Genomic DNA, 17087 nt, shown 5'->3' on the forward strand with positions numbered 1-17087 from the left:
TTTGTCGGTGGACGGATGGGATCTGTGGTGAAAATCTCTCAGCGACGCCCTTTTATACGGGCGCTTGGCACCCTCCCTCGTTGTCACGAGGTGATGAAACGGCCTACTTGAACCGGTGTCCTTCTCTAAATCCTCGACTCCACCCTTTGTGCAATTTGGCTCCAGTGTCTCACTTGAAAAGTTGCGGATCAGTTTCCATTGACTCAAGGCCTGCTCAGTGTTGTAAGGGAGGACTTGGACTACGGTGAACTTGAATCATTAGATGAGGTGGGGCGGGTTTACAACTGTAGAGTTCGCTCGTCTGTAGTTACATGCCCTGCTAAGTTCGTCTTCATATTTTACGTTGGTGTTACATGTGGAAGATATTTGCCTTAGATCCGTATGCCTAAAGTAGATTAAGACGAAATCATAATATTCCCAAATGTAATAGAAATGCATTTTGAATCGTTGTAGCATATCCCCTATTGACACGCTTCCCGATTCTCTTTTTTTAGGAGCTTCCTCAAATTTTGACTAAAAGGTAGAATAGTCAGCGTATTGACCTTTCCAGTAATCTGATTGTCTTATTTACTAACTATATTACTTGATAGCCTGTGAGTATGAAGGAGATTTTAGGAAGAGATCAAATTATCAAGAAAGATTTGATTTTTTCGAGGAATATTTTTTCGTTTTTGAGTTGTAAAGCTCGGAATTTATTTAATTGGGTTAAAATTTATTTTTTAATGTGTAATTAATTATATATTATATCTCATTTCTTATTCATGTTCGCGGTCCTGCAGTCAAACAATAGACATCTTGTACTTGCCGTATTTTCATGTCTTTTGAAAAACTGGGTTAAAAAACACTCTGATGTGGATCATAAAACTATGTAAACAATGTTAAAACGAGTTTTACTTCTTTAAATTTTGCAGAATCTACATCAAATTTTTATCAGAAATTTAAATAACATATTTATTTAACTTTTTTACTATTTAATGGACTGTAAATAGGTTTATGCAATTTCAAAACATGATGCCTTAAATTAACCCGATCAACGTAATTGAGTAATGCAAATAGAAATTTATTATTTAGACAGCGTTAAACAAGCATAAAAGTTTCGTTTTTTGTGGTATTGCATTTAATTTTCTCCTTTCATCGGAGTGTTTTTCCAAAATTTTCATGCATTTTAAGAATAAATGCAAATAAGCTGGATTGGTAAAATCCCCTTTACCAGGATGTATATCATAAGTTAGGAAAGAATTATATCAGCCAATACTTCTCTTTCATCAAAATATATTTCGTGGATTATGCGTTTTACAACTGTCATTACATAGTTTTCTGTAATTCGTTTGAATTTTTTGAAAATGAATGTACTCAATATTTGTTCATCATTTCGTTACAGTTAATTTTCTACTCATATTCCAAGGATTATTAGTATTTCATTGGATATATCGCTTAGTTATTAATTCTCAAATGTAATGTTGCAATTTTTTATAAAGAAATGTTAAACCCGTTCAAAAATGCTGACTACTGAAGAAGGGTGTTTAGCTTGCTTAATGTGCCACTTTGCTATTCCACACAATAGTGCTACTATTTAATAGAAAATGCATGCCGTAAGCATGCACAGGGATATTTACTTTCAGAATTTCCTCGCCCAGGGATTTTGTTGCTTCAAACCCAGTGTAATAGAAATCGATATAATGTATGTCATTTATAATGTGTTATGTTAAGTGCCGAATGAGTTCTTTAAAAACAAATTAATTCCTTTGGTAGCTTGAAAATGCACTTTTCCTCATCTTCGCTTGGTATTATGCGAAGGATATCAGATTACGTGCATCGGTGCAGGATCTTCTCCCACTACATCTCCATTGACTTCATTATTATTAATCTAATATTGGTATATAGAGATAGATGAATACATTTTGAAAATCAGTTATTTATTAGCAGCAGTTTGCCGCCTTATGATAGGCTTTTGATCGACCCTGGCGTTGCACACTGCAGTACTCATAATCCCTAACTATCATGACACATAATATCTTCAAAGTAATTATTACAATAATTCATTCTTTAACTCTGCATACTCTCTGACTCTCATAATCTCATCAAAAATACCTAGTTTTTCCTCCCTATGCCTATCAGTAGATATCTCCTGCATCCATTATCCAGCCTTTAACGTATTTCTCCTATGAGTCGTCTCATTTCCCGTCACATAAAACTTCATCGTTTTAAATCATAGAAATTTAAATTATCGGAAACATGAGCGTTCAAAATATTAATTTTTCTCTCTCAGGTCGAACGTTTTACGAAATATGCATATTACCTAATTTTTAGAAAATTTATTTTGGAATTAGCAACCTAAATCCGTATTTGTTCCTTAAGCTATGTTATAAATGCTAGTAGTTGTATTATATGTGGGTCGTTAGTAAATCCTTAGGAATATATAGAAAAACAAATTTTTTTGGGTAGAAATTTATCCTCTTTCAACATAATCTCCTTTTAGCTCGATACACTTTTCCCACCTTTTCTCCAACTTTCTTTGAGCAGTTCAAAAAGTAGGGTATCAGAAGTTACTCAAAATAGGCGTCTGTGTTGGCGATCCCATCCTCGTTCTACGTGAATTGTTTTCCGCCGAGTCATTTTTTCAAGTTCGGAAATTAAAAAGTCACTAGGGGCCGAATCTGTTGCATACATTGATTACAAAGAATTCGAACTCAATTTTTATAATTTTCGCCATCGAAACTGCGCGCAGGTGAGCACCCGTGTATTGTATTGATGGAAGAGAATTTTTTTCTTTGAGGACGTTTTTTCTTAATTTCTTCGCTCAATCGGTACAGTAGCGACGCATAATACTCTCCATTAATCGTTTGTCCTTTGTGCAAGTAATCGATGAAGATGAATCTGCATGCAACCCAATGAAAACCCGTGGCAATTACATAGTCGGCAGATTTCGCCATCTTCGCCTTCTTCGTAACCACATTGTCTTTTGAAGATGTATTAGCGTATCCATCTTTTGTCTACAGTTAGGTATCGTCCTTAAAACTCGTCAGAACTGTGACGGGGAAGCCTCAAGCTAGCCTCCGAATCGATTACACTTTTGCGTTTATCCTCCACTGAGAGAAAACGAGGCACCTATTTGCCGAGATTTTTTTTATTTCTGACCCAAGTTTTCGCGCAAGATTGAAAGCAATGAACCTTGTGATTCGTATGCCTGTGGCCTCAACTATTTGGCGAATTTCGATTCGTCGATCACTAAAAACCATATCGCGGATTTTGCCAATCATTTCGGAGGAAGTCACTTCCTCCTGATGTTCATAATTTGTTGGTGTACGGTTGCGTATATGTATACTCATTTACCTAATTGTGAACAATCGCAATAACAGGACTAGATGTGTCATGAACTTCATCCAACTCGGCTTTGATCGCTTTTGGCGTTAAGCCTTTTAAATGTAAGTGTTGAATCACCGTACAAAATTCATTTTTTTTTCATTTTTCTAAATGAGCAAAACTGTGTTGCTTCAATCGACTATGAAAATGGAACTCTGTAATGAGTATATCTGAAACTTAACAGCAGTCTAGTGAGAGATGAGGCTTACTAAAAGCAAATCTTTTCCAATATTAGGGGCCCCATACCACGGATTTTCCAAGAAATTATTCAAAGACCCACGTATAGATAGATTGAATGGCATAAAGAAATGTACCAGCGTATTGAAGTTGGAAATTAACAAAGTATTGAAAAGGTGTTCCTATTACCTTACGGTATTGAATGAGTAAAGAAGAAAACAAAATAAATGTATATCTAAAATTTATAGTTTTCATAGGTATTTTTTTATGATTTCCCCCATGATGTCATGGCGGGTTATATGTGGAATGTCGAAAGATTTGAAGAATTGCTTCTTTGAATATTATCATTATGCATCAATTGCCATTGTGGATTTTCTTATACCTTATAGTGTGCTCGCTTTTGTGTCATCCATGATCTTCGCTTGTTTTCTCCACAAACCACGGTTATGGGTATTTCAGAGCATATTATAGAGCCGCTCAAGATACGTTCTCATTCTGCAAGACCACGATATACGTAGAATAAATACTCTTTTAAAATTGTAATTTTGGTTTGAATACATGACCTAGAGATAGGTGCCTTCGTTTTTGCTTCGTCGGCATTTTTCTAATAATGGATCATTCTATTCGACAACTCTTGAAAACTGACGCGGATGACCTTGGCCTCGTTTCCGCATCAGGTGGGTGGGAGAAACCAGATTCATTTTTAGGTTATTCATCATTTCACCTTTCCAGCGTCTGCGCGGAGACTGGAAAAATCCTGAGGGTGGAGAAAATTAACGTTTTTTTCGCCTCTCGTTTAAAACTGTTAAGCGCACCGTTGGTCCAGTAATACCAGCACCATTTATGCTCAATATGAATGTAGATTTCATATCTCTTAATATTAATGCAGTCATAAAACACAGTGATTCTCACTGTAGAATTCAAAGTTTCCCCGCATCTCTAGTCCTTCTTTATAACTAAGGACGAAACTATTCCAGTTTTCTTAGGACGGTAATGCGTAATCCGTTCGAATTTTTCTAATCTCTAATGCTACCCGTAGCTTCACCACCATAATTTAATTTCTCTCGAGGCATTTTGAAGCAAAATATTCTTTCATTATTGTAGTTTACTATTTCATAAGGCATTGATTTTTCAATGTTACAATACAGGTAGGTATTGTACCACCTTAGGCAAGGTTAAAACTGGTGATACTTCAAATTAAAATTTCGCTCTCTGCAGTTCATGATAAATTTTTGTATGAATTTCAAAACATGTTTTCCTTAAATTATCATTTTTTCCGAAACAAATGCTATAAAATAACTACGGAACGCTGTGGTCATTTGCAAAAGGTTATTCTTCCCGAAGCTACTTCAAAATGCGGTGTACTAAGTTTAGAATGGATGCCAGTAAAATTCAATCTGAACTGCGTCCATTCTTGCAAAATGACAGAAGAAACTTATCTGTAAATTTAAAAAAGGAGTTCTCTCGTTTAAGAAAAGACACTTATTTATATGTATGTATTGTATTGTTAAGTGGACAAAATAACTTAGGCAATAATTGTGGTTACTCGCTCCTTTTTGTGAAGTGATGTTGTCTTCGTTCACTGGTCTGCAAAGGACATGGAAAGAAAGGACGAGGAAGGAGTCGTTTCTTCAGAAATATGTAGTTTCATTGAAAGATATATGAAGGAGGAAGAGAATTGAGGCATCATTGAATAGGAGATGCTGAAGGCTGATGGAAAGTGGTAATCAGGAAAATGAGAAGAAAGACTTGAACAATTGTGGTCATAATGGAAGGGCCTAGAAAATCGAAGAGGTACAATACGAAAGGAAACAATGTGGGATAAAAACTTATTATCGTTTCGTATGAGCCCTTTAGAAGTAATTATGGGTATTATTTTTATAGATTTTACAAAACTCAATCCCAAAATGGTAGATAAGCTCCATTTAGGTAATAATTTAGGGCTAAAAAACCAATTCCATTTTCAACCTGACTTCTCATATTAGTTCAAGATCTAATATTATCTTAGGTGCCCTCTGTGGGGATGAATATTTCTTATGTTAAAAATTTGTCGTTTTTCCTAGATCAAAATAATCTAGTCGTGCTTCTCTCCACTCTTGACTGGTTTTCCTTGGCCTATGCCTATTTTAAACTGTATAAATGTGAGCAAAATAATTTTTTTATCCTATTCTAGAATACGACCGGTTTCGAAAAATATTCTCATCAGCGGAGGATTTGATGGCGTCGAAACCGGTCGCGTTCTATAGCGAATGTAAAAGGGCATTGTGTGACAGAAAGACTCTACGATGTATAGTATATTCCCTTCACTGCATTTTATATGAAAGCATGTCTTCCTATAGTAAGCATTGATTACGTAAATTTCTGCTAGGAAATATTCTATACCGAGGGAATAGGAGGTATTCCGTAACAATTGTGGACGAGGCTGATACATTTAAATGTATGTAATTGCGTATATTTTAACATTTCCGGATGAAGGCGAATTTATTTAGTGGAATTAAACTTTGTTCTGATGTTATTAGCAAAGTTGTTTATGTTTATGCAATCACTGGAATATAACGTTTAACTTAAGCTTATATTTTATTCCTTGTTTTCCTATTTCTATTCCATGCATGAGGTGCGTTCACTGCGAAGGGTATTTTTGTTTCAATTTTCATTCTTTATTTTATTACAAACGATATTGAATCATTTGTTCCCATTGGTGGAATGTGCAGGGAGTGACCTTTGGCTAAAAAACTTCACGAGGAACGAAAGCGAAACCTGGAATTTTTTCAGCGGTCTCCCAAGCCAATTGACCCATATAAAAGAGTTAACGGGGAAAGGAGAGCGACGAAGCCAAGGGGTCGCGTTAGTCTCGCAGACCGGCACCGACGGCGTACACGAGGGGGTCCCATCTCGAAATAGAGAAACGCCCAAGTGTCGCGAGCACGTGCACCATCTTCGTCAAGATGATGCACGCGCTCGCGACTCTTCCACATTGTGATGAACAAAATACAAACAAGGTTTGTATAAAAGTATGGGGAAAATTTTCGTAAAAAATATATTTCAGGTAATGCTACAATACCTCAAAATTGTTCAAATTACATCCCTTGAGCATCCTTACACTTTTACCAACGGCTTTGCCACGACTCGAAGGCTCCCTGGTAGGCGGATTCCGGAAGGTCCTTAAGGGTACGCGTGTAGGCTTCTTTGATGGCGATTAAGGTGCCATGGTGGTGTCCTTTAAGGGAGGATTTCACTTTTGGGAATAGGAAATAGTCTGCTGGTGCCAGGTTGGGACTCTTAGTGGGTTGTGGAATCGTCGCGATGCCGTAGCAGAAGGTCTTTGCAAGCAGATACTCGACTCTGCTCTTGGTCATCCGCCAAGACCTAGGGGACGAGTTTTGCGCAGATCTTTTGCATTGCCAAATTTTCAGTAATAATGATGTGCCCTGTCATCTTATCAATGCCAATACGATCTTCTCATGAGCACAATTAACCGACTGTCTGAATTCAGCACTTGATTCATGTGTCAGGAAAAAATTGCCACCGATAATTTTTATACCCCGTTCTCCGCATGTTTGCCATAGACAAATGCTACCGTAAGTGTCCACCTGTGAAGGAATTCTGACAGTGTATTCTGAGATGGTATGGAACATACGAAGATAAAGGTGGAAACCCATTGAAGCCGAAGTTATAAAAAATAAGGCTTCGATTACTATCTTTGGTATGAGTACGGATTTCATTACGTTGCATCCACCTTCGATTCCTTAATTTTTCTTCTTTTGTCATATCGTAATGAAATCACAGCTGTGGAAGCTAGTGTGGAATTTTCGTGCGTTACTTTCGCATGACGACTATCAATTGTACTGCTACTGATATATTGTCGGTAGCGGAATGTGATCGAGCGGCCTCGGAAATTACTGGCGGAAGCACTAACTGAAAGACTATCTCGATGCGTCCAAATCATTGTTTCACGGTCGTTGGCGCTTGTGTTTCCCCTTGAAGCCCATAGGAATCTTGGTTTGACCTAGATAACAATATTGTAGTGGGGGCCTATTATGCCGAAGGGTTCATTTGGTGGCCTGTTCTGCCATGTTGCGTGAGGATGGGTTAAGGAAGGTGGCATATGTTCTTATCCTAGGAGTAATATAGACATGGGTTAGCCAGAAAGTTGATGCGTGTGAAATTGCTAGGGCCTCTGACATTCGTCTCAATCTGATGAATCACAAATTCCACGTAGTCCATTCCTCCACCGGTGAAACTTTACGAATTTGAAGTAAAATCAATATTTTATTCTTCTTTGATTCGGTCATAAATGTCCGTGATATTTCACTTATTCCACATTTAAGATAGTGTAAATGTCACAGTGTGAACGACATGTAAACATTACGGCTTACATTGATGATTTAAAGGCTGCACTACCGTAGCGCCATAGGATTTTAAAATTAAACACCTTTTGAAAATCCCGATCTGATTTTCTAAAGAGAAGAATATCTCTCCCTAAGAAGGAAAGGCGAATGGGAGCATTTCTCCCGTGCGCCAAAAAGTAACTCTGTCCGATTCCTCGCTAGTTTCAACCTCTCTGGCAAGGCGAAGAGTGCTCTCAATAAAGCATTGCGCGTCTCCCACTGAGTGGGAGTCAGTAGATGGGGAAGAATTTCCGGGTTCGGGGTTTTGGATTTTGGGAAAGGCATATTCTTTGGCGTTAGTGCTAGGCTTGCGAAATTCGATTCGGGGCACATCGGCGTTCTTGAGTCTCCTCACGGTATACCAACGACGGAGATGGCGTTGGCGTCGGTGTGAGCTCACTTTAATCGAAGGCATTCCGAGTGCCCAACTCGACAAATTCAAGTTTCCGTCTCATTCCCCATTTTTTGCAACATCCTCTAATTACCCTTGGCTAATGCTACTGAAGTTAATGAAAATCCTTCTGTCACATTGATTACGATTTTTGATCCTTCATCAAATATTCCTTGTGTGCTATTAAATTTTATTTTTACAAATATCTTTATTTTGGTTTTTCTATTTCAATGCATATCAATGCTCTGTAATTTTTCTCTTAATTGTTTCAGCTTAGTGATGGTTCACCCTATGGTCTCGTTGTCTTTGTATTTTTGAAACCATTTCCTTATTTATCTTTGCCACCTTCTGCTGTTTCCAAAATGTTTGCCGAGTCGTTGTGGAGCGCGATATCAGTAGGCTTATGGAATCGATCAAATTATTTTTGTTTACGCGTGAACAGTTCATAAATTATTTTTCCAGCATATTACGACTGTATGCTGATAAACATGATGTAGCATGTTTCTAATGGCGCCCGGCATATGGTAGGCAATAATGTTACTCAATAATTTTACAAACAGAAAGACAGGAGTTCTTGCCAGGTTTTTGAGGTCAATCAGACCCATCTAGGTACAGTGAAATTTGATTTTCCGATCAAAATTTCATTCCCTACTTTGATATTGTCGGATGGCCATGCCTATTAAACGACTCGAAAAGACATGCTGTTCCACATACACTGACGCTAACCCTGCGGGATCTACATACCCTGCGAGATATCTTGCCGCGCTGCCGTCGTGTCGATAGAATTTCAGGATATTACACTTTTAAAAATATGAGGAACCATACAATGCTCGTAAAAAGAATGGGAACTACGTCTTTTGCTGAAAATATATGTTATTATGAAAAATGAAAATATGTTACTATGTTGGTTGTGATCGTGGAATCATGCGAGGAAGAATGGGAATTTCTTGATGTCAGTTTGTATAATGAGTGATCTCTCCCATTTTATTTGTAAGGTCTCGTCGACCTTTCAAGCATTGTATCTGAAGAAGTCCCGAAGTGCCAGATAACTTATTCCTACCTTTTCAAATGTATTAATGCATGAATGAGTTGTTGTTGTGTGCTATTACATTTTAAAAACTACGCAACACTTTTCTGTGGTTAGCAATTTGCACGGATCTTGCAGTTCACCTATGTGATTAAATTATCTTACCCGAAAACTATTTCCTCATTGGGTTACCCATCCGCGTCACATAATTGATATCTGATGTGTGTGAACTGACGCTCCTAATTTGATTTTTTATTAACTTTTCTTTTTAATGGAACCAATTTTCTATGATTAATGCCAACAAGCACTTCTAATATATTCTGCGTAAATGGATGAATTTAAAGTGAAGTCTAACCTCATCGCCTCAGCGATCGGGGCAGTCAAGGAAAGTCAAAAAAATATAGTTTTTGAAAGAAATTGGCTTTCATAGATATATGAAATTTATACTATATTATCAAATTTTATTTGGAAACATTCATTTTCTATAATACTTAAATGGTTTTAGAAATTTAATATTTTATTTGATTGTGTAGCAAGTGGTGCAAAATAGCCTCCGCCATCGACGCACCCACTAAACCTATCTACAACGGTACTTTTAAGATATACTCGTATGTTGATAGGACAACGATACATAGGCTTCTTCAACTTATATCTTTTATTTTTAAGGTCGCCTTATGTGTTGGAAGTAACAATTCTTTGAACCTAGGTTAGGTAAAGATGTTTTCATAATAATATTGCTCATTTGTTTTTTCAATAATTTTTCTGATCGGACTTAAAAATAACCCAAACTTACAACATTTTCTCCAGTCATAGTGATCCTTCTACGTCTTGCATTTTTATTTGACTAATGCCATACTCCTATTTTATTAGTACCTGGAATATATATGGATGAGGTAATCACTGCAATTAAGACTCTTTTGCGTAGATTGGCCATTCCCTTCGGCCAAAACTTTATTTCATTTAAATATGGATAATGTTTCATTTAGTCATGTGCTTGTTATGCCAAGAGTATATTTAACTAAGCATATAAGATCGTGGAAATACAGGCACAGCAATCCTTATGCAATTTTTTAAATTTTGTTCGTCCAAAAGAACTGGCTTATTATGATCCGTAACATATTACCGTGGATGTTTCGATGAGTGGTTTTAAGTTGTACTACAAATTCAGAAGTTACGGTTGAGTCTTGTGCCGGTACCTTGCAACAGTATGGAAGTTTTTTACCATAGTACTTTCAATAAAATCATAAATTGGATCCATGGGGGTTGAAGGGAATAGAAGGACAGATACAATTAATAGACTTCACGATATATGCTTTATGCAGAGTTTTATTTTTTAAGGTAATAAATATAATTCATCTTAGGATGAATATAGTTTGTGATGCATTTAGTGGATGAGGGTCTTGCCGTAGGCGACGGGGGCGGCGGCGTAGGCCAGAGGAGCGCGGTAGGCAGCGGCCACGGGGGCGGCGTGGTAGGCGAGGGGAGCGGCGACCTTAGCGACGACGGGGGCGGCGACGGCGGCCTTGACGACGGCACCTTCCTTGTGGACGACGGCGTTGAATCCGTTGACGGGGTCGGCGGTGTATTCGACGATGCGGCGGGTGCCGTCGGGCTCAACAAGGCTGTAAGATCCCTGGACGACATCTCCGTCACGCTGCTCGCTCTGGGTCTTGGAATCTCCGGTCAGAGCATCCTGGATGTCATAGGAGTAGCTGTAGTGAGGGTTGGGGTCGTAGTCGGTGTCGACGGCGACGGCCTTGGCGATGGCGGGAGCGGCGACGACGGCCTTAGCGACGGGGGCGGCGTAGGCAAGGGGGGCGGCGTGGGCAATGGCGGGTGCGGCATAAGCGGCTGGGGCATAGGCGGGTGCGGAGTAAGCCAGGGAAGGGATGACTCCAGCACGGGCGACGGCCACGAGGGCGGCGAAAACGACGAACTGTTTCCGAAAGAGAGGAAGTAAATTCAAATTTTAAACAGCGTTATACGTATGAAGAATACGATTATGTCCATGGATTGATTGTTGTGACATCCAAAATATGTTGGTTTTAAATAAATTTTCGAGGGTGAATCTATTCTTTGAAGCTTGTTAAATGGAATACTCGCATGAATTCTCTGAATGGGAATGTGTGTATTATTGCAGTGATTTTTCTGCATTAGTATTTCATTATAATGTATCTATTTTGGTGCGTGCTGAATATGATATATGGAGGAACAAATTATTTCTTATCACATAAGTGTTTGACGAGTTAATGTGTTAAAATATTGTAGCTCATATTCGAAGGGGCTAGTTCTCTATTTAGCACTTTTTAAGGACTTGTAATGAAACATTCAAGAAATTCTCGACGAAATAGACTATAATTTTGCAGATTTTTTTTTAGGAAACTAGGATCCTTTTACCTATTTCTGCTCGTTAAAATGTCTGTTACTATCTAAGGGTGTCCGACCGAGGTTGGCATTAGAGTTGCAGACAGTTATAAAACTTTGACTATATACTGGATTTGGTCATTGTGGGAAATTAATTGAAATATTTAAACTAGCATTACTGTACAAGTAAAAAATCCTTTGCTAAGATTTTTTATATATTAAGCCAATAAAAATGCAAAGTCAACAAAAAATCGTGTCAAAAAAAATGAAGCGTGTGATCTGTTGGCCGAAAAGTTATGAAAATGAATATTCTAGCCTTTTACTAATTATGATCCCATTATGAATAACTAGAAACCTTCTCCGGCAGGTTTTTAATGTGCTTAGCAGTTCGCGAAAAGATAGCCTTAATCCCAAATAGCTGCTCTACGTCGAATATCCGCGTAAAAGACACTGGACCACTCACCTTGAAAGCCATTTTGTCTGTTGACTGATGGGTTCTGCAGTGAGTTTCGTGGGCCACCGCGGTCTTATATACTTCGGCTCAGACGCCCTCAGGTGACCGCGGGCGTTGTGAGGGGGTGATGCAATGACCTCCCTGCTCCCGGGCGCCCCACCACCACACATCCCGATACTCCGCCCATTGGATTGGAGAGTGTGGGCACCAAAATTTCACTCGACCACACCTCACTCGATTTTTTCAACGCTGATTGCTTGTCCACATATGGTATTCAAACTCTACGTTGAAAGTTTTCTTCTACTAGTGCTATCTCTCTATTTTTTTCCTCGAGATTTTCAGGGCCAGTGCACGTAAGTAGGTCTTCTCGTGGTAAAGGATGATTTCCAATTGCCAGAATCTTTTCTTTTCCACTGGCCAGAACGTCTCACCTACCGTGCCGATAGTATTTTAAGCTGAGGAAAGGTCAAATCCTCTGCTTCTCTTCTAAGTTAGCTAGCCAGTTGCGGTCCATTTCTCTGCGGCAAACATGTGGTTGAATCCGCTGACCTTTGTGGTTTCCAATTACCGCTAATGATGTATTTTTGTATTTTAGATGAAATAGTTTCAATGCCTACCTCCTCCCCCCCACCCACCCTAGACTATATGATCACTTTGGAGTAGGTCGTCCGCTCCCTAAAATGTGCCACATCATGATTTTTCCATGTCAAGGGGAGTGCAACTGTAATCATTAAAACGCCCAACGCCGTAGTTTCTTTCGTTAATGATAAATACCACTTAATTATCAATACTGTAGCTATTATATGGTATTAAAGTGCCCGTATCTTATATTTGGATTTGAATTAGTTATTCTTGTTGCGCATACTATTTTTTTTAAACTTTGTGATTATTAAGTTACGAATTAAATTTCTTTGAACTCACATCTTTTCAAGTGCCCGCAGGTGGAGAAGATGATGAGTAAATTATTTTGTCATGCCTTGTTAAAATTTGTCATCTTTGGAATAGGCACCATTAGTTTACCGTGATAATTAAATGGTTAAGCTTTCTTCTGATATATTATACTACCTTAAATTTTCACATCTGTGAACTTATAGGTAGGGTTATACATTGGTGACAGATTAGTTAGTTAAGGAAATTATCTGATACTCCGCCAAGAAAATATCATGCATGCATGCTTATAAATTTGAGCTTTAATTTCCTAGCTAGAGACGGGCGGTGTAACAAACACAGGTTTTACTCTTACTTACGACTTCATGCCTACAGTAAATGTACCGACTCACGATATGTCACTTTTGGTCCTTTCACATGTTTTCACCGAAAATTCCTCAGCAGTGCATGAAAGGAAACCAGGTGCACTGGCAAAAGATTCCTTGCTATCGGCAGTGTGTAGATGGTGATAATAGCCGATTATCAAGAGATCTATCATCAAAACTCGGTCAAATAAAATTTATTTGATAAAAATCATATGCGCCAGTAATGTATTAAAAATACAACGATTCCCTTCATTGCAAGTAATTTGTAAATCATATGATAATGTAACACAAAGACAAATACAGAATGTAAAAGTAAATGTTTATCTTTCTCTAAATGTCCACGGGAGGCATTGGTTGATGTGAGACTGTTAGACTAGGCTTTAGTTCTTTCGTTAACCGGGGTTGTTTTTTAAGTAATACGCAATGTGTATTAATATAGGTCATATGTTCTTTATTTGTATTTGCATGAAATTAGACATTTACATACTCCGGCGCCGTGCTACCTTCTTCAAACTGAAAATATTCATTAAGGACAATATTTCTGTAAGCAGCGTCCTATATACTTTTAGATACCAACGTAGGATTTATAGTAACCGATAATTGATTTTTATTTGGTAAATTTTATGAATAAGATAAAGTATGTATAATATTCATCGTTCATTAAACGTATATAAATATTTGTTGTTCCCGTTTTAAATTTATGGAATTTGCATACTATATTGAAATGAAATTATTGCATTTTTAATTCCACCCACTTTATTTCGAACACAATCCAGGTTTCGACGTTGAATGTCATCATCACCTGATCACGAAGTCAATAATTTCATTTCAATATGAATACAAGTATAAAAATGGCAGTGTGAATGTAATTAATGTAACTAAAAATTTCACTTCTACATGAGAATGAAGCAATTTACTGGTCACACCCTTAGTTACATTGTCCCTGATTGCTATCGACCTTATGGTTATGACCTTCATGCATTACAAAGCTGCCTACCTTGACAATGAGGTCGCGAATTAGTGGCGCAGTTTCTAGGCGTGCAATTACGTGTATTTTCATGCTTCGCTGGCTCCTGGTAGGCTTGTTATGTCATGTTATCGCTATAGCTGCCTTTGATCTCTTTTTCAACGATCAAAAGTAGCTTTTTTTCCATCTCATGAAGTATCGATTCAGCATCAAACCTGTGCGAATACAATGAGGCCTTAGTCATTCATGAAGTCTTGTGAGACGGAGATAGCCTCGTGTGCGATTCGTTTGGTTAGTGATCCAAATTTCGCGCTTTTGCTCCATACTGATGTTGTTTTATATTGCTACTTGCATGTCAATGACTCTCCACCAGGAAAGAGTAATTTCAGTATTCATTGTATTAGCTGTCAGTTGATCAATAGCCTGCTATTGATCAACTGACTTGCTTTTTTTAATATTTCATCCAAATGAAAATAATTACTGATGTTAATTTGAATCCAAGTGTGGAATTAAAATGTAGATATGTTACCACAATTAGCGGTGAAAGAATGCTACTTATAGTTTCCTTGTAGGACCTTATTTTATCGTTGTGCAAAGGTGTTAGACTCTTTCTCTGTCAGTTGCATAAAAAACGAGTTATCGTATTTATTGGCCAGTAGAACGTTTAAATTCAACCACCAATTTGTGCTTTACTTTCCTACAAGTTCAACTAGGAACTTTTTAGCTCTGTAACATTCGATTAGTCAACATTGTTGCTTTAGAAACATTCTTTGAATGAGTCATAAGTTACACTCTAGTCTCCACAGTCCACCGTTTAAACTCGACTCGGAAGAGAAATATTTGAAAATGTTTAAGGTCACCGAAACGTTTAAGTTTCTGATAGTTAGTGATTTTCATTTCATTTATTTATTCAAATCCACCATAGTAAATGAGATAATATTTTCCCATGATTTTAAAGCTTTTGATTTGATGCACTCCATAAGGATGCTTTGTATATTATTCATGAATATATCGCCATTGTAAGCATTGGACCTTTAGATCTTTCACCATCAAAAAAAAAGCTGCCTTAAGAGTGTGCTTCAGTACCAAGAAGTATCCAAGTGGACAGAGCCTGCGGCTGCTGGCCGCAGTGACCGGGTTCGAATGGGAATGCGGAAGAAGAGCCCCAGGTTCTACCAAATCGTCTAAGTTTTCGATGATAAATGGTCTTGGGAAGCCGAAGACAGATTAAGAATGAGAACTGGATCCCTGCCCCACATTTACACAATATCTCACCAGCCGCCGCAAGAATTGAGGGCTCCCAAATGTATTCCTACATCATACCCGTCATACGTAATCTCTTCTCGTAGCAATTTTAAGCCAACGGACCTGATTCTCTCGAAAACTCTTCCAATAGCGTTTCTTGCTTTGCGGTTTTTTCCCATGGATCCCAGGTACTTACCGTGTATTTTAAATGTAGCCTTACTAAATGGTAGTAACTCCTCTCTGTAAATTAGTCATTATTTTCTTCTTCAATCCATTTAATAAAACCTAGTTTCTTCAAGGCGTACCGACATTGCTCTGAAAACGAATTTTAAAGATATTGGAATGTATTATATATGAAAGGACGTACCCAGGTGGAACGAGGTAAACTCTAACCCTACTTAAAATGAAACAGTTTCTGGCGTCACTTGGTGGAAATTCTTCATATTGAAATTAAATTTAAAATACTTCGCCTTTCCACATAAACAACTTTTATTACCACCTAGATTTCGGTATGGTATACCTGATGACCTGATGATGTTATACCATAACGAAACCTAGGTCGTAATAAAAGTGGTTTATGTGGAAAGGCGAAGTATTTTAAATTTAATTTCAATCTAACCCTACTTATCAAACTGATTTTCGAGTTAATTTCAATTGTTCTTATGGTATTGTTGTGTAAAAAAATGGCAATTAACGAGATATTATGGAAACCATGGAGCGAATATTCGTTTAATTTCCCCGTGAGTATTGCGTGTGCTATGTCCATTTCTCTTTTGGCATGACACATCCACAATGTCACCAAAGCCCGACAGGATATGGGCGACTTATTTCGAACTTACTGTATGTGCTATTAGTCGATACGTAGTATATGTATTGCATCACTTTGATCCTGGTACATTAACAAATATTTCTGATGGATAGAAGTTAAGTTAGTGATATATTCCCTATCCATTGCGTGTTGCTGTATTCGTCGTTGCTAAAAAAGGATAGATGTCAATGCTATCCTGCAAACTCCATCCAAACAGATGCACTATTTCCTCTGTGATAGAGTTGTTAAGGCAGAAGCTGTTTTTGTAGCAACATAATAAAAATTAATCGTTGATTACGAGAACCACCCGCTTGTCAAACTCACTCAGGATATAACGGAATGTATCCGACTAAAATACCATTTATATATTTCAATGCGTCGAGTTATATTTAATTTACTTACGCTCTTGTCAATTCGATTAATACGAGTAGTCGTACGAATTGCCGGCCTGATGCCCTACTTTTTCAACAAGACTCCATTGGCACTCAATAAATCTCCTTATCTTTTTTATTCATTATGTTCAGCGCTTTCAAAATATCCGGGAATTTTTTGGGGATTGAACTTGCGTGAAATGCTAATTAGGTGGGTGAGGTCGTGGCGGGCTCTTGCGGGACTCCGGCGAAACTCTTAGAAAGTCAGGTATCTGGATT

At 37.9% G+C, this 17087-nt stretch overlaps 1 protein-coding gene across 1 annotated transcript; it reads right to left on the reverse strand.

The window, feature by feature from the left end:
- Nucleotides 1–10730: 10730 nt before the first annotated feature.
- Nucleotides 10731–12185, reverse strand: LOC139688395 (larval cuticle protein A3A-like). The gene is made up of 2 exons (XM_071585989.1): nucleotides 12174–12185; nucleotides 10731–11282 (listed from the first exon to the last, which is right to left on the reverse strand). Exons 1-2 carry the CDS (start codon nucleotides 12183–12185, stop codon nucleotides 10731–10733), a joined length of 564 nt encoding a protein of 187 aa, XP_071442090.1.
- Between the last annotated feature and the right edge of the window lie 4902 nt (nucleotides 12186–17087).

The sequence above is a fragment of the Hetaerina americana genome, unplaced genomic scaffold (genome assembly GCF_022747635.1).
Source record: "Hetaerina americana unplaced genomic scaffold, ioHetAmer1.1.p SCAF_1, whole genome shotgun sequence".
NCBI classification, from domain to species: Eukaryota; Metazoa; Arthropoda; class Insecta; order Odonata; family Calopterygidae; genus Hetaerina; species Hetaerina americana.